We start from the raw sequence: 17,850 nt of genomic DNA on the forward strand, positions 1-17,850 counted from the left end.
GAGAAGAAAAACAATGGTGGGTGGGGTCAGGTGGGTACAATTAAAAGAAAATTCTAAAAGGGAAAAGGACCCCTCTTTCCCTTCCCTCTCCACTCCTTGCCGCGCCCCCAATGGTGAGGGAAGAGAAAGTGAGGAAATGGTCTTTCTCGAGTGGGTTTGTCGTCTCTTGGTCTCTAGTTCACATCCTCTACCTCGGGCTCCGCCGAGAACCTATGAGGGGCAGGCCAGGTCCACCGCCAGGGCTCGCAGAGGGCGCGGAGGCCAGGCGAGCACCCCCCGGCGCCCCTCCCTGAGGCCACTGCGAGTAGGGGCGCCCTCAGTCCATTCCTCCCTGGGTCTCTGGGTCCTGCGCCATCGCTCCCGCCGAGCCCGAGGGGCCCTGCCCCCCCTCGGGCCCCCCACCCCTACCGAGCCTCCACGCCGCGGCACTCGCTGCACTGGCCGCCGGCCGCCTCGTCCTCGTCAGCCTCGTCCCCGCCAGCCCGGTAGTAGCTCTGTCCGCAGCGGCTGCAGACGGAGGGCGCGCCCACCGCGTGGACCTTCTTGTGTCTACGCAACGCCGCGCCCTGCACGAAGCCCTCACCACACTCCACGCAGATGTGCGCGGGCTCCTCGCCCCCCGCCGCCCCGAGCCCGTCCCCGTGCTGGGCGCGCTGGTGCGCCAGGAGCCCCGCCGCCTGCCCGAAGCCCTGCCCGCACTCCATGCACACGTATGGTTTGGGGGCCGGCGCGCGCCGCGAGCGGGGCCCTGGCGCCTTGGCCCCCGCACCCGCCACGGCTGCAGTCGCCGCGGCCCCCTCCCCCGGTGCGCCCACCACGATGATCCCGTCCCCGTCGCCCACAGGGATAGCGATCTCGCCGTCCGCCGCCGCCGCCTCCTCAGGCGCCTTGGCCCGGCGCACGCTGGCCGCCAGCACCTTGGCCGCCACGCCGGGCCCCGACAGCTCTGGGTGCAGGCGCAGGTGGCGCGCCAGGCTCTTGGGCTGGCTGAAGCCGCGGCCGCAGCGCGGGCAAACGAAGGGCTTCAGGCCGCTGTGCGAGCGCCGGTGCTTGGCCAGGCTCTTGCTCTGCGTGAAGCTGCGGCCGCACTCAGGGCAGGCGTAGGGCTTCTCGCCCGTGTGGATGCGCTGGTGCTGCATGAGGTTAGAGCTCCAGCTGAAGCGCTTGCCGCACTCGGAGCAGGCGTAGGGCTTCTCGCCGGTGTGGATGCGCCGGTGCTGCACCAGGTGCGAGCTCTGCGAGAAGGTCTTGCCGCAGTCGGTGCAGGCGTTGGGCCGCTCGCCCGTGTGCGTGCGCTGGTGTCGCGTCAGCTTGGACCAGTGGCTGAAGCTCTTGCCGCACTCGTTGCAGATGTACGGCGCAGGTGGCCGAGGCCGAGGCGGGGGGCCAGCGGGGGGCGCCGACTGGGGCGGGGACAGCTTGGTCGGGGGCCAGGTGGGGACGTCGTCGTCATCCATTATGAGGATGTCCACTAGGAGGCAAGAGGGTGGGAGGTGACAGGAGTCAGAGAGAAACTCACACAGGACCCACCCAGGTGTGAGAGCTGCAGGGCAGGGGGCTTCACCTGGGCTGCCCCACCGGCCTCTGTGTGCCCTCCCAGGCTCCCCCCACACCTGGCCTCAGTAGGGCGCGCCTGTCTGCACCGCCCTGGCCCTCGGAGGTGTCCTGTCCGTCTCCACCCCTCCCCCACCCTCCTTCCCTCAGAGTACCAGTAGTCCTGCCTCTTCACTAAACTGTCACCTGTCCACTCCCTGTCCCTCAGGACTTCTCACAGATGTCACCCCACCCCCGGAACAGTGCCTGCGGTGCGACAGGGACACCAGGCTGGGGGCAGGAGGCTCTCGGGAGAGCTCACTGAGAGGGAGAGGGTGGCGGGGCCCAGGAACCCTGACAGCACCCTAGCTGGAGAGCCATGGCATCACCTGCGGGCTGCAGGACACGACCCTGGCCACAGAGTGGAGGAGAGAAGGAAGACGAACCGGCCCGGTGAACGGAACCACAGGCCAGCCGGTGGTCCCGATCCCCACCTGCCCTCACGGAACACAGGCGCCGTTACAGAACATCCTCCTCACACGCGCCCCTGGTTTTCTGTGAGTCCTGGCTACCCAGAGGGGCCCTGGTCCTGCCGCCTGCAAACCAAGGGCACCCCCACAGCCATTTGCACATTTACACCACCCTGGCCCTGAGCAGTCTCCAGGGATAAAGGAGCAAGGCCACCTCCCCCGCATCCACCTGGAGACAGGTCTGTGCACCTGCTGCAACTCCTGCTCCCCCAGCTGGCTGGGCCTGTGCCAGCCAGAGGGCTCCAGGGGGCTGACCACCCCAGCGTGGCCCAGCTGTGCCCCGAGCACACTCCGGTGTTCCAGCACCACACACAGTGAGGCACACACTGCCCCACATTGTCCCCGAGACCACATGGGTGAATATGTGAAGCAGGTCACGAGGTACCAAGGACAGTCGCACCAGACAGGCACGTGGCTGCCAGTCTGTCCCTGTCCGACTACTCTGGGCTCACAGAGACGCCTGCATGCCTAGGGCATGCTGTCAGTGTGGCCCCGGGGGCAGGGGGGTTTGCCGTGTGGGGCTGTGTTCTATGTGGGGCTTTCGGATCCAGGGCTCAGGTGAGGCATCCGAGGTGACCTCTCAGAGGTGTCTAGAGCTTGATGACCCATGACAGTGAGCTGAGGGGACAGCACAGCTCCATCCCCTGCAGGTGATTCCCAGAACACTGGTTGCCATCTTTCTTGTTGCCATCTCCTCAGCTTCAGGATCTTCCATATTTCTATTCATTTTTTGGATTGCTTCTCTTTCTGAACACCTGTAGCTAAGGACCCAAGATGGACCTGAAGGCTCTTGCTACGCCCCCACTGCCTGGCCCCACACCCCTCGAATCCCACCCTGGGAACTCCAGGCTGGGGCCACCAGGACATGGGCCCGAGGCAGCAGCTGGGAAGCCTACTGGGCTCTGGGCTGCAGATCTGCCCTCCTCACCATCATGGACTTGCCCGTGAGATAGTGCGGCAGACTGCTGTCCCTGCACCCAGCACCTCCCATCAGCATCCCGACCAGGCAGGGTGAGAGACTTTCGTGAGATGACCCACTGGCCCAGGGTGCCCAGTGCAGAGCTCGGGGCACACAGGGAAAATCCATGGAGTAGCAGCCACTACCAACACAGCATCGGGAATCTGGACACACTCACTCCCCACCAAGGTTCACATACAAGGGAAAAGGATAACATTTCTGAGGTTCCCAAATGCCCTGGGTAAGTCGATCTCATCTGAAAGCAGAATCGACTCCTTAGACCTCTTCCATCTAAGTCACTGACTGGAAAAGCGCCGTGCCGGCCCGAGCAGCATGATCACCACAGGTCACAGCCCGGCAGCAGGGCCAACCTGACCAGCAGGTGAATGACAGAAGGTGGGAAGAGATGTTTCTTGTGCTGTCAGTAGGCACAGGGCTGTCCTGGGGAACTTTACTTCAGACCCATGTAAACAAATACAGGCGCCTGGGGCATGTGCAGACCCACAAAGCAATCCTGTAGTCAACTCCGGGCCTTGACCAGTCACGAGGACACGCCGTGGGAGTGGGAGCCGCCGCACAGGAACGAAGGCAGCTGGGGCCTGGCCTGCTGGACACTGTCTCCTCCACCATGTCTCTTGAGGTGCCTCCTTGTCATCGGGGCGGGGAAGTCCAAACTTCTGAGGACAGAGGGCTGGAATCTTTTCTTCAGACATCTCATCCTGAGGCCCTACCACCCAGCCCAACGTCTCCAAGGAACACTACGTTTACAAAGCCACTGGCCTTGGGGAAGGAGTCTCTGGCCCACGACGGCCTGGGGAAAGGCTGCTCACAGCTCCAGAGCAGCCAGCCACCTCCACAGAACATTCCCCAGGCTCAGCATCCTTCCCCATGATGGCTCCAGACAGCTCCTGGAGTCCTCGTGAGACCACGCGATGCTATTCTCCGTGCAGGACGATGCAGGGGCAGTCTCCTCCTCCTTGCCAGAAGAGTCCCAAACATGGCGCTGAGCCAGAAAAAACCAGTCAGGGTGACTTGAAGGGCACCTCCCTAGGTCACGTGTCCCAATCTGGCCAGTGAGACTGGAGCTGGGGGCTAAAGGAGGGCCCAGGAAGCAGGCCCTGCCTCCCTCACCCCACCCTTCCTTTCCTTCCTGTGTCTCTGTCCTTGGTGGTTTCCTAGGAGGGAGTGATGGCTGGAGCTGAGGCTCTATCCCTGGACAGCACAGAAGAGGCCATCAGGGCCTGGACACCGGTGGCTCCCAAAGGAACGGTTGAATTAACCACTCCTGGAACTGCTCGCCTCCAGCCAGGTGCCAAGGACCATTCAACATCTTTTTGGTTGGAGCCACCACTGGGTGGGTTCCCTGGGGCAGCTGAAAGGGTCCCCACAGGCCCTGCCACACGGCCTCATGTCCTTCCTCAAGCTGTCCATCAGCTACCACATCTCCTTCAGCAGGCAGCCCCTTCCTGAGCACAGCAAGGCCTGTGCTCAGATGGCCTTCTCCAGACAGGCGGTCTTTGCTGGAATCCCGCTGGTGATACCACACAAGTTAGTGCTCCTATCAACTGTGCTGGGACGCATCTGTGCTGGGGACGACATGCCAGGCGGCCACAGGCTAGATGAGCGCAGGGCATGGGCACCACTCCAGATGAGCCAGGACCTGGCCTCCATTTCAAGAGGTTCATACTGACAGCTGTGGACAACGGTGGATGCCAATTGTGGACACAGGGACGGTAGGGAAATCAGTGCAGCCGACGATCTGGCAATCCAATGGCTGGGGTCTGGCAGAGCTGACCAGCTTCCTTCAGAGTGTATTTGAGTGCAGGAGCACATGCATAGAAGTCCAGTGTGTGTGGGGTCAGGCTGGAGGAGGCCGCAGGGCCATCCCACTGGATGGCTGAGTCTGGGCTCACACCGCCCACTTTTCCCCTGGAGTGAAGCTGCACCTGGACCATGACAGACATGAGCACTCCAGGGATCCTCGGCACCCTGCTCGCCATCGCCTAGAGCCTCTCCACCCACTGGGGCTCAGCATCCACTCGCCACCTCCCTTCTCTCCTCCCCTTCAGTGACTCCTCTGGGGCCCCCGGAGCCTCCAAGTCAGTGGAAGACCTGCCTTTACTTGGCCAGGGGCACCAGGGCATCTCAGGGCCAGGCTGCTCCTTGTGCTGGGATGGGAGTCTGCTAGGCTGAATTGCACCAGGAGATAGTCACTCACCTCTCCACGGAGGCCCCCTAGCCGCCCATGTGCCTGCCCCAGGCCCCAGACCCAAGGTTCCTCACAGGCCAGAAAGACAGGACCAGAGCTATTCCTGGCTCCCCAGGGGGCATCAGCCCAGCACTGTCACCTCACAGGTGGGACCGAGGTCAGCAGAGCTAGGGGACGTTACAAGGTGCTGGCACCCCAGCAGAGATTTCCAGCAGACTCCTGACAGGTTAAACAGGTTGGGGATAGCAAGCTAGACAAGGAGAACATGAGAACCCACCTGCATGTTATATGCAAAGAACTATATTACCAAGTGACTTGTAAAGTTAAAACTTAGCTTACTCCAAGGGACACATAACATTTTGGAGACATCTCTGAATATTTTAACATGGACTGGGTGTTAGATAATATTAAGGAGTAACTTTTTATTATGTGAGATAACATTCTGTAGTTGGTTTTCTCATTTGGTTGGGATTGTTTGTTTGTTTTTGAGTCCTTATCTCTGTTGGAGAATTTATAGGTGAAATGATATGTTTGGAATTTTCATTAAAATATTCTAGGAAAAACAAACCCACAGAACTAGGGGGACAGTGGTGAAAAGAGACTGGCCAAGTGTTGCTAACCACTGAGGCTGGTAGGGCAAAGTGGATAGTCATTACCCTGCTTATTTGTTTGAAATTTCCAGTGAACCAGATTTTCAAGTTAATTTTTGAAAAGCAAAACGGCCAAGGACGTAGGCCAGAAAACAGGAGGGAGCAGGCCCGGGATGAAAACGGGAGGACGGAGGCAGGCCCCATGGCCCCTACGGCTCACCCGCAACAAGGCGGCGGGATCTGCCCCGGGGCCCCTCCCGGTCCTCCGCGGACCTCAGACGTGTAAGCAGGAGGCACCGGGGAGTTTCATCACAACCCCTTCCCATCCCCAGGGCCCCGTAACCTGTCCCCCCAGACATCCAGGCAATGCAGGAGCAGGGATACACATTCAGCGCCCGCACTGCGTATAGTTTTATTAGTACGCGGTCGCACCCACTCACTTCTGCAGTCAGCTGCTGCTTCCGCTACCGGGGCGCACCGGAAGTATTTCCGCAGCGGCCGTCCCAGTAACAGCAGGGAGACGCATGGGCAGCAGCATGAAAGATGTCACACTCTATTTCCTGAGTGCCCCGCGTGAAACCCCTGGACAGGGAACATGGCTTCCACTTAAGGATGTTTTATTCAACCTAGATACTTTATTAAATAAACCCGATGCCGAATTGAAAGTGAAAGATTTCACACAAAAACCCAGATGCCCAGCTTTCCCTGCAGTCCGATCTTTCTCTACCAGTGACGTCCCGGCCACCAGCAGCAATGGCCCCCCTCCAAGTTTGCGGCCGGCAGAATGGGGGCGGCAGGAGCGACACCTAACAAGGGCTGGTGAACAGGCGCCCCCGAGGCTGGCAGCTGGAAGGGAACTTGCAGACTCTCCCCAGCCCAGGAGGGGCCTCTGCAGGAAGGATGGGTGCTCCCAGAGACACAGGTCTGGGGGGCGGGCATGGCCCACTGACACCTGCGGAGGCCACCTCACCTGGGTTCTCGTGACTAGCCATCTGCTGGTCCTCAGAATCCAGCGGCCCCGGAGACCAGGCCTCTTCCCGCAGCTCCATGTGTGGGTCACTGTACAAAGGGGATGAGAGAGAAGAAAAGAGTTTATGGGACGCCTGACAGGCAGGGGTGGGGGGCATTTCAGCTCAAGTACTGCTCGCAGCAGAATCCCCCACGGCCCGGTTCTGCAGACAGCAAGATGGTGGAGAAACGGCCTGGCCTTCTTGTCTCCACCAGACAGGGGACCAGCCCAAGGCGACACACAGTCTGGGGGATGAGAGGTGCAGCAAGCAAGCTGCATCCTCCAAGAACCACCGGCACACCCCAGTGACAGCCCCCTTTCCAACCCGCACGGAGACCTATGGACACAGCCTCCCTCAGTCCTTCCCCATATTCTCATGTAGGAGTCCCGCAGGACCAGGACGGGGGCCACAACTGGCAGGAAGAAGAGTCAGGCACAGAGGCACGGGCTGAAGGAGAGGCATGCAAGGAGACAGGGACAGTGCACGCAAAGACCCGGGCACACCCAGGCCGGCGGGAGCGTGCTCAGATTCTCCCGCCAGGCCTCACAGGCTGGGTTGTGCCTGGAGAGTCATTGGAAATGCGGGTCCCTTTGAGGTGGGCACCATCACACTTGTTTTACAGATGCAGAAACGAGGTTGGAGGCACAAGGACAGACACCTGGATGGCAGCAGCCATGGCAGGGCAGCAAGATCACTCAGGGCCTACCAGGCTCCAGGGACAACTCCCAGGACACGTGAGGTCAGGACAGGAGGCAGATGTGCCCACCTGCAGCCACCTTCCACCAGGGCATCGGGGCTTCACCCCCTTAGAGAAGCCCCCACTCCCCACCTCTCCCACCCCGCAATGCTGCAAGTGCTGAGCACCCAACACCTGCAACACAGGGAGCTGGGGGTGGGTAAAACCCACACAGTCCAGGCAACATGGACCAATCACAAGGCAGCCTCTGACCCGTGACCCTGCTCCTCCACCTGTTGAGAAGAAACCCAAACCTCAGAAAATGCTTCCTGCAGACATATTTTAAAAGTCCATCACAGCAAGATTCAGAGGAGGGGAAACCTGGAAAGCACCCAGGGGTACACCCAGTGGACAAGGCCCATGGGTGTCACGGCCTCCAAAACAGCAGTCACTGACTGTCCCCATTGAGAACCCAAAGTGCAACTGTAACATTCTTACAATAACGAATAATGCTTCTCTGGTAAGGGAAGAAGACGAGTTTTTTGTTGATGTTGTTTTTGATGGCCAAGAGGATTGTGCATCATACGGGACCATCTCGCAGTGTTGTGGAGTAAAGCAGGATGGAGACTCACACGGCACTCAGGTTACACCTGGTAAACACGGGCACTGCAAGGGGGCCCTCGTGCATGGCTCTGGGGCCAGACAGCTGCTGTGGAAAATGGTCTGGCAGATCCTCAGAGGGGAAGCAGTTACCAGGCGACCCTGCAACTCCACTCCAGGTGTGCCTAAGAAACACAGCAGGTATCCACACAGACCTGAGCTGAATGTTCCCGCAGTGCTGTTGCTGACAGCAGCAGGAAACTAGAGATGACCCAAAGGCTGGGTGAAAGGAGCAGCCACAAAGGGCCACATAGAAGTGTCTGGGATGAGGTATGCGGCCAGGTGGGGTGGGAACACAGGGTGTTTCTGGACCGACGGAGCACCTGGGACAAGACAGCAGTGATGGCTGCCCACTGTGTGAACAGGAGAGCCACACTTAACTGCACACGCTCATAAAGGGGTGAATCTCACAGCGTGGGAGTTACGGCTCAGCTAAAAAGTGAACAGACTTTAGGCCCCGGCTGGGTGGCTCAGTTAATCAAAGCATTGTCCCCTACACTAAAAGGTCACAGGTTTGATTCCCAGTCAGGGTGCATACCTAGTTCATGGGTTTGATCCCTGAATGGATGTTTCTCCCATCGATGATTTTCTCTCTCTCCCCCTTCCTCTCTAAAATCAATAAAAACACATCCTCCCCCTGGCTTGTGTGGCTCAGTGGCCTGAGTGCCAGCATGTGAACTGACAGGTCGTCAGTTCTATTCCCAGTCAGGGTACATGCCTGGGTTGCGGGCCAGGTCCCTGGTTGGGGACGTGTGCGAGGCAACCAACTGACATTTCTCTCCCTCCCTTCCCCTCTCTATGAAAATAAATAAAATCTTAAAAAAAACACAACACCCTCTGGCTGGCGAGGATTTAAAAAAAGAAGACTGGGCCCTTTATTTACCCTGTAAACAAAGATGCTATAAAGATGCCAACACGGGGGGGGGGGCAGGGGGGGACAGGAGAGGCTGCTCCTCTGCCTCTCCTGTCCAGACTTGTTTGCCAAGGGCTCCCCGTGCTCCCCTGGAATGACTGGGTGCGCAGCACTGAAGGGGGCTGGCTTCCCGCAGCACGGGCACCCTCGTCTGTCCCAGGGGACCCGTGGGCTCGGGGGCAGTCTTGGGCTGGGCAGCTGGGGACAGTGCCCCTTCTGTCTGCAGAGTGCAAACAGTGCAGGCCGCCTCTCAGCTGGTGCCTGCTTACTGACAGCCAGGAGCTGCGCTGTCAGGACCCAGCAGAGAGGAAACGTGCACACAGGAGCACACACACCCTCCCACAGTTTCCGTGGCGGGGAAGGCTGGGAAGACGGTGAAGGAGAACGAAGCAGGAGGGCTGGACTTGAGGAAAAGTGCCAGAAACAGCCCACTTTGCCAGTTTATCTTGACTTCAAGGCAACAGCAGATACAAGAAGGGCACTCAGCCCCCCTTCTTCCCACAGCAGGAGATAAAGCCGCAGCCCCACCCTGAGAGTGCCCGTCTGCAGGGAGGAAGAAAGTCTTATCTCCAGCCATGGGGAGTCAGGCCGAGGCAGCAATCTGTGCAAACAGACCCTCCAAGGATCTCCCCAGCTGTACAACACGCTGGCCTGGGCACCCTTCGGGTCTTCCTGCCACGGAAACACAATTCTTAGGCTTCTTTTATCCGAGTTTGCCCCGCCGGAAACCCTAAATGCTTAAGGCAGAGGAGAAGCCTGCCTCCCCCACAGACAGAGGGAAGGTGGAGGCTGAGATGAGGGGTGGCACAGAGGCTCACCCGCCTGACCCTGCCCTCCAGCTAAGAATGGGTTCTACCTGCATATTCCAGTGACCCTGCACACCTGCTGGGCCGCTCCAGGCCTCAGCACACAGGAACAACAAGCACGCGCACAGCTGGGTGCTCGAGGGCCAGCTGGGTGTGCGCTGCAAGGGTCCTGGGGAACGCCAAGAGGGGCATTCGCTACCGTGACCCGGGTCTTTCCTGCTCACTTGCTCGCTCCTTCATTCATTCAGACACCCTCCCTCACTCACACAGCTGACAAGGCCTCTGGTCCTGTTCCCTTCCCATCAGCGGTGACTACAGAGAAGCACCACGAGGGCCATGGCCTGGGCAGCCCCACCGGCTGGCAAGGCCCACAGCTCCCTGGACAAGGCCCTGGCAATTCCAGAGTGGGTCTGACTGCAGAAGTGGCCAACTTTGAAGCTGAGAAGGGGCTCCCACCCTGCCTCAACCTCCCCACCCAGCTCCCCCAGTTCGCAGCAGGATGCTCAAAGACATGCCATGCCCCTCCACATCCCCACTCCCTGCCCAGCCTGGCCAGGCCCTTGAGCAATCCAATTAGCATGCAGAGCTGTAGGTGCCCAGCGGCTACAAAGCTGTAGACAAATTATTGTTATTGTTGTTATTAGAGCCAACCTACCTCCTCTGGAGGCCTGCCCACCAATTACCCAGCGCTTTCTTCTAATGCCAGCCCGCCTCCTCCTCCTCCTCCTCCCCACCTCGCCCCGCAGCCGCAGCAGCTGGCTCACTCACTGGGCTTCTCCCCAGGCAGGAGGCACTGTCTGCCCTCTCCTCTCCCTGCTCCTGCCTTTCTCTCACCAGCCCGCCAGCTTTCGCCCAACTCCCTGCTTCCTCTCCTCCCCTGACCCCCCCATACACCCAAACCACTGCCCCACTAACCCTCAGCTCACCAAACCCAGCAACCACTTTGAGGCCATGACTCCCCACCCCGTGAAGTCACGTGGATGGGTGTTCCCCTGCTTGCCCCCCCCAATCAAAGACAAACTCATCTTTGTAAGTCGTGCAGGTCAAATAACCCGTTAAAAAAGGCAAAGGATCACAACAGCCACGTCTCCAAAGAAAACACGCAAGGGGCTGACAGGCACGTGACAAGATGCTCAATGTCACTGTCACTGAGCACACACACACACCACGGGGACGGATGAAGAAGGCAGCAGGTGTGGTCGAGGACATGGAGGCCCTGGACTCGTGGGACCCCACCACCTGCTTCTGGCCACGTGCCCCAGAGAATGACAACACGTCCACACAGCCCGGCACACTCTCGCTCGCTGAGACCTGAGTCATAGAGACCAAGGCGGAACTGCAACACCAGCCACCTTGCATGTCACCTCAGCAAACAAGTGTGTCCCTTGTACATGAAACGTCCACACAGGCAGATCTACGGCCAGATGACCACTCAGAGGCTCCTGGGGCCGGGGTAGGGTCTCTTTTGGGGATCCCAGGAACACCCTAAAAGCACAGTGCTGACAGCCTCACCCCTGCAAACACAACCACCACTGGGCGAGCTGGGGATGGGTGGTACAGTGCGGGAACCACACCTAAATAACGCTGTTTTCCTAGAGGAAGCTCAGTTCACATCACCCCCGCCCCCACCCCAGCCTAAACCACCCCACTGCACGGCCAGTCCGCTCTCCCCCCAGGCACCCTGCAAAGGTGCAGTCCCCTTGGGTCCCCCACACCCAGTCCACCTCCTGTCTCTCTAGAAAGCCCGCCCAGTCCTCCACCTGCCAGGGCCAGCTCACCTTTCCAGGGTGAGCTCGAGTGTCCCCTCCCTGGGGGCCATGCCTGGCCCCTATCACATCACAGGGCCTCCTCCTTCCAGCGTCCACGAGTCTTCCTCACTTCCTCCTTGGGGCCTGGTCTCCCGCCCACTGGACTGCTGCCGACTGAGCACAGCTGCCTCTGACCTTTACAGCCCCCTCAGCCCGCTGGCACTGCCCCCTGGGTGGCCCCCAGGGGTGGGAAGCCCCACAGCATCAGTCTGTCCTCACTTCCCTTCTCTGTGAGCGGCTTCAGCCCTCCCTCCAGGCCTGAATCCTGGACTCTCTGTGGCCCTCACCTATGGTCAGACACTAGGGCAAATCTCTGCCCCCCACCCTGGTGGCTGGTCTGGGTGAACTTCCCTCCCCCTTCAGACTGAGCCAGGAGATCACACAGCCCCGGAACGCTACCTGCACCTCCCTGAGGTTCCCCGTGCAGCCAACAGAGTGGCACTGCAGGCCCCATTCTCTTCTCTTGCCATCTCCCCCTCACTCCCCAACCAGGTGCCTCTCCAAGGCATCTCACTGCCTCGTTCCGCCCACCTCTCACACCTGGACCACCTGGCCTCGCAGGTCCCCTGGGACTCATGCCCTCACTGCCCATCACCCCACCTGCAGCCCTTGGCAGCCTCCCCAGGGCCCAGGCCAGAACATGAGTGAGGTCAGGGGAGCATGTGTGGCCCTCATCACCATGCCCCACTTTCCCCAGAAGACAGACTTTCTAGAACTCCTAGAACCTTGACCGACTGGTAGGGCAGCAGGCCCACCTGGGAGTGGCCACCTGCCACCACCCAGGGTTTCCAGATGCTTGAATGCTGGTGAGTAACTGAAAATTCTTTAGCGAACAAAAATACTCATCAGGCCAAAAGATCTGGAACACCCCTACGGGCCACCTCAGGGCTGTCACCCTCGGTCAGGCCGCCAGGCCAGCCCCCGTCCTCTGGATGGGCATGAGCTCCCACCCTGGCCTTTCTGCAGGCACGTCCTTCCAGGCCTGTTGCCAGGGCGAGGTGAAAACAGCACCTCCCCCAGGAAGCCTTCCCAGCCTAGTCATTTCCCTCTGTATAACTGTCCTCTCACAGCAGAACGTGTTCACCAAGCACAGGCTACACTGCAGACCCCAGGTGCGGGAGGCCACAGGCAACCACCCGGAGAGACAAGCTCCGGGAGCAGGCTGCCGAGTCAGACTCCGGCCCCACCCTCTGCTCCAGTGCGTCCTGTGAGGTGCCCACAGGGCCAGGGTGCTCAGTGAAGGGCCACAGCACTGGCTGGGCCGGTCAGAGCCCCACACCAGGGCTCAGATGCACACAGCACCCTGTCCCACAGCCGGGGTAGCAGGGCCGGGACTCGCTGGGCGGCCTGACTCCAAGGAGGTTTCTGTCTGTCTCCCTTAGGACTGTGGTATTTGTCCACTGTACCTCCCATCATTACAGGTGAGTCCTGCATCCCTGGGGAGGAGGGGCCCTGCCCCCAGCAGACTGAGAGCCCTGAGCTCCACTCCCAGAGGGCAGGGACCAGCTCCTGGCACAGACCCACACACAGCAGCCCCAGGAACCCATCCCTCCCTGCCCTGCCTGCACTTCAAGGCTGGTACCACACCTGATGCCTCCCTGGGTCGTCCCCTGCATCACCTGTCACGAGGCCACCCCAGACTCCCCGTTCCCACCAGAGAGAAGCCAGTGTTCTGGCAGCACAAAGGCCAGGCGCAGACAGAAGCAGGAAGCCCATGGCTCTCTGTGGCCCAGCAACAGGGCTACCGACCCCGGCAGTGGCACAGCTCCCCTGCCTGCCCTTGGCCAGCCAGCTGTGAAAGCCACACCTGAAGTGAGGAGCAGGCTCTTGGAGTCCCCTGAGCCAGCCAGCAGCCCAACCCAGCCCGATGACCGACACCTAAGAGGCCTCAGCAGAGCAGCCCATCTCCCCAGACCCCAGCCTCCACCGGAAGAAACAGGACAACAGAGGTGGTAGCACCACAGTCAAGGGCCATGCCCCGGAACCACAGGCAGCCGGCGCTGACACTGTGTGATGCCTGGGCTCCATCCCAGGCCCTTCAGATGAGGGGACCACCACCACCCAGGACCTCTGACAGCCTATGACAGTGAGCACCAGGCAGGCGCCTGCCCAGTGCTCGGCAAGCGAGTGTGGTCACATCTGCAGTCCGCCTCCAGCAGGACACCCTGGGTAGCGCCCAGGAGGAACAAGCGAGGCTAGGGGCCTGTGTGACAACCACGTGGCCAGACCTTCACCACGGCCCACTCACAGCTCATCACTGTCCTCCTAGAGTCCAAGGTTCTCCCAGCCCATTCCTCAGTCCTTAGAGTCTCAGGAAAACCCACTTCCCCCAAATATCCTTCCCTGACCCTGACCACGGTGAGGCAGGAGAGCACAAAGCTGGGAAAATTCCTTGGCAAGTGGAATGGGGAAACTGAGACCAGCAGCTGATTGGAACTGGCCTCTCCCATCACTCTGATCCCCCTCCCTCCTCCCCTCTGGCAAGACCACTCCTGTCGGCACCAAGCCCTCTGGACAACAGCGTTCTGGCCCACATCAAATAACCTTAGGAACAGAGCCAGCATTTTGGTCACACTAGAGACAACGCGGAGGCCTCCACTGTGTTTCAGCTCCAGGCCCAGGAAAGCAGCAAGTCCAGGGGAAGCGGCACCGTGGCTGCATCAGGACCAGTGCATCGACCAGGGACTGCCGCCCCAGTGCCAGCCAATCAGTGGAGCCCACGGCCCTGCAGGACACACACCCTGATATGGACAGCTAATGAACATTCTACTGAGATCCCCCTCCCCTGAGACCTCCCCTGAAGTCCCCACCTTTAGAAAACAGATAAAAACCATTAAGGCAGAAGACTGACACCCGTGCCCCCGCCCCACCCCGGCACAGCTCCCACTCAAGAGCACACCTGTGACTTCAGCCCGTCTTCTTTCCTAAGGTGGGTGCCTTTGCTTTCTTTCTCCAAGGGCCCTCCTTCTGCCTCAGGAACTAGTTTCCCGAGTCCACACAGCCCCACTGGCTCACTTCTTCTGCCTCTTCCACATGTTTCCGAAGGGCCAAGGCAGCCCCGCCTAGGCTCACTCCTGTTAATGCTTCTTTCTTAAGCTCTTCCTTCATTTCGCTGTCCCCGCCTTTAATAAACCTACTCTCAAAATCACCTGGACCTGGGTTGCGAAATCTTTCCTGTGCTGAGAGCCCACATCGCCCCTAACATCAGCACCCTGCCTCCCCTCCCCACTCCCACAGCTCCAGGGGGACTATTCTGCATAACCCCCAACCCCTCTGCCTGGTGCTTCTGTGCTCATGTCTCCCCACAGCGTTCTGAGCTGCTCCAGAACAGAACTGACACCCAGCATCACCCAGCTCTGGGTCTGGCCCATGGGAGCCTGGAGAAATGGTGCCAACTAACCTCTTCTCCCACCCAGAGCAGAGGGTTCTGCCCATGTGCCCAGCACAGGGCGGGAATGTGCGGCAGGCTGATAGACAAGGTTTATCCACGGAAGAGTGGGCTCTGCTCTCCACCTTTGGGGACGAAGAGGAAACAGCCTGGGAAAGAGGAAGCAACAGGTCTAAGGTCATGGGGCTGGAAGAGAGTAAGCCAAGGATAGGCTAAGAACACCTGGCTCCAGAGCCCTTTGCATGCTCTACAACCACCTCTCTGGCTCTAAAAGGCAAGTATACCAAGGTCAGCGCCATTATTATCCCTGTTTTATCCGGGTGGAAACCCAAGTTAATTATCTAAGGTCACAAAGGTCTGACTGGTGGAGTTGGGATTCAAACCCAGGTCTGTCTGACCCCAAAGCAGGGGCCCAGGACCATGATAAATCCTTCCTGTAGTGTCCGGGTGGGGGTGGGGGGGTAGCTCTGTAAGGCTTCCGGGAGGCAAGGACGAAGATACAAACCGAGAGGAATCTGATCTGAACCCTCCCTGAGGCTGAGACAGAGGGAACTAAGGGGAGGCCTGTACCAGCAGCCGCTGAAGGCCAGCTGCATTTAGCAAAGAGGCTTACAGACTTAGGGAGAAGATAAGCCGGGATCAACAGCACCTGTGCTTCTCGAGCCAGGCCAGTTCTGCCTCCCAGCTGGGTCCTCGGCATTACCCAACCTGGAGCCTGACACCAGGAAACACAGGAAAACCCCGGCCAAGTCACTCCCTTCCTAAAAGTCGGACCGCCCCGCTAAGCTGGGCTAGGCTGGGCTAGGCTGGGCTTTGGGCTACCCTGGCCCCTTGGACCTCTCCATGAGGCCTCTGGTCAGCGGATGAGACTCTCTGCCCAGGTCTACGTCTCTGCTCCAGGTCCTGTCCTTCGTCCTCACACTGGAGGAGCCTGCGTCCACACTCACTGTCAACTCTCAAATCCCTGGGTTATGTTTCTGGCTGATTGCGCGATCCTAGGCTTGCAGAATCGCGCAGATCTGAGGGACGCTCAACTCTACAGACTGGAGTGTCCTTTGTTTGTGCCCCGGAGTGGGGGACACAGTGGGGGGGGGGGGGTGCAAGCCTCAGGGGTAGCCAGCAGGCCCGACCGCCGTCCTCGCCCTGCACCTGGACCACAAGGGATCTGACCTTGGCCTAGCCACTCCCCCCCCCAGGCGCACGCGCTTCCTACGCCCGCGCGCTCAGAACGAATGAATGGGCCTCCGCCGGCCGAAACACCCTCAATTACGGCCGGAATCAAAGGCCGCACACGGCCCGCCCGGGGCATCAACGGGTCTGGGTGCTTTGAAAAGGGGAAGGAGTGGGGGACAGACTTCCGGTCAGGCGGGACCGGCCAGCGCGACGCCCACCCCCAACCAGACCCTCAACTTCCCCTAGAGTCTCCACCACTTCCGGCCACTACCAGCCAGGAAGGCCAGGGGGACGCGGCGACCCCACCCAATGCTGAGCCCTAGAGCTGAGCCCTAGAGCTAAGCCCCATGGCAGTGTCCCGAATGCTGCGCACGCGCCCTCCTACCGGGCGCGCTACCCGCCTCAGCGCGACCGCGCACCCGCATTCCCCGCCGCGCACGCGCTACCCCGCGGCGCGCCCCCGCCCGCCCCGCCCCGCTTGGCCGGCCGCGCGCCCTCACGCCCCCCCACCCCCAGCAGCGCGCACGCGCACTCACCGCCCAGTCGCGCTCGTCGCCCGCCTCCCCGCCTGCCCCCCGCCCGCAGCCTGGCTCCCGAGGCGCGCCCCCCGGCCCTGGACGCACGCCCTCCGCTCCCGCGCCCGCCCCTCACCTCCTAGGTCCCGGGGCCGCCGTGCCGCACTTCTTCTCCTCTCTCCTCCCTCGCGGATGGTGGCAGCGGCAGCAGCGGCGACTCAGACCCTGGGGTCAGGGGGACGGGCACCCAGGCCGGAAGTGACCTTCCTGGCCGCTTCCGCCCGCGCCGCTTCCCCCCTCCCCCACCCCCTCCGGCCGCCACCCCGTTCCAGTCGCTCTAGGATGGTGAGCCCGCGACCCTCCCCCCCCCCCGCCACCGCCCCCCCCGCCGGCTTGACGGTGCGGAGTCGGCGCTCAGGAAACCACTTCCGGGCACGTCTAGGATGCGGGTCCTCCGGGCGCGCTCTATGGCGCGGTGCGCCGAAGGGCTGCGGCCCCGCCCCCCCCCAGGACCGGAGGCGCGGGCTGGGCCCGTTAGGCGGAGACTTCCGGTGTGTAGAGACTTGCCCCCCTCTCCGGGAGCGGGGCTCCCGCGCCTGCGCAGTCCGCTCCCCGGGCCAGCGGCGGGTGGGAGGTTCGCAGCGAGTGCCCAGGGCCTCTCGTGCCGCCCCAGGTCCTCCAGTCTTCCTCTCTATCATCATAACCCCTTCCCTGCCGATGTTCCTCGCAGTGACCGACGCCCGCGTGCTGAAGGGGACTGCCTCTTAGACCCTGGTCCTTTCGAGAGTGGACAGAGCGTGCTGGCCTTTAGGTGCCTTTTGTGTCCACGTCTACCTCTCAGCCTCAGTTTCTCCACTCTGGAGTAATAACACAGTGCGAGCGTCCAAGGGCTTTGCATGCATAAGTTCCTATTAATAACCTCTAATCTGTCCCCACTTTGCAGCTAAGGAAGGACAGACAGGTCAAGGCACTTGCAGAATGTCACAGGCCGATAATGCAGAGACCAGGCTTGAACCCGGGAGTCCGGCTGCCAATGCTCACATTTAACTGTGGCTAATCAGACTGCCATCTAGAATAATAG

At 60.6% G+C, this 17,850-nt stretch overlaps 1 protein-coding gene across 4 annotated transcripts; it reads right to left on the reverse strand.

Annotated features, from left to right (window-relative positions):
• Nucleotides 1–58: 58 nt before the first annotated feature.
• ZNF787 (zinc finger protein 787) lies at nt 59–17,297 on the reverse strand. 4 transcript variants are annotated; one of them, XM_036012737.1, is made up of 4 exons: nt 16,906–17,297; nt 15,094–15,206; nt 6,791–6,879; nt 59–1,471 (listed from the first exon to the last, which is right to left on the reverse strand). In XM_036012737.1, exons 2-4 carry the CDS (start codon nt 15,126–15,128, stop codon nt 405–407), a joined length of 1,191 nt encoding a protein of 396 aa, XP_035868630.1. In that variant the 5' UTR covers nt 15,129–15,206; nt 16,906–17,297; the 3' UTR covers nt 59–404. The 4 variants fall into 4 exon arrangements, with proteins under 4 accessions (XP_035868630.1, XP_035868629.1, XP_028385416.1 ...); XM_036012736.1 differs by having other exon boundaries at nt 15,094–15,230; XM_028529615.2 differs by lacking the exon at nt 15,094–15,206 and having other exon boundaries at nt 16,906–17,293.
• Between the last annotated feature and the right edge of the window lie 553 nt (nt 17,298–17,850).

The sequence above is a fragment of the Phyllostomus discolor genome, chromosome 12 (assembly GCF_004126475.2).
Source record: "Phyllostomus discolor isolate MPI-MPIP mPhyDis1 chromosome 12, mPhyDis1.pri.v3, whole genome shotgun sequence".
Classification (NCBI taxonomy): Eukaryota; Metazoa; Chordata; class Mammalia; order Chiroptera; family Phyllostomidae; genus Phyllostomus; species Phyllostomus discolor.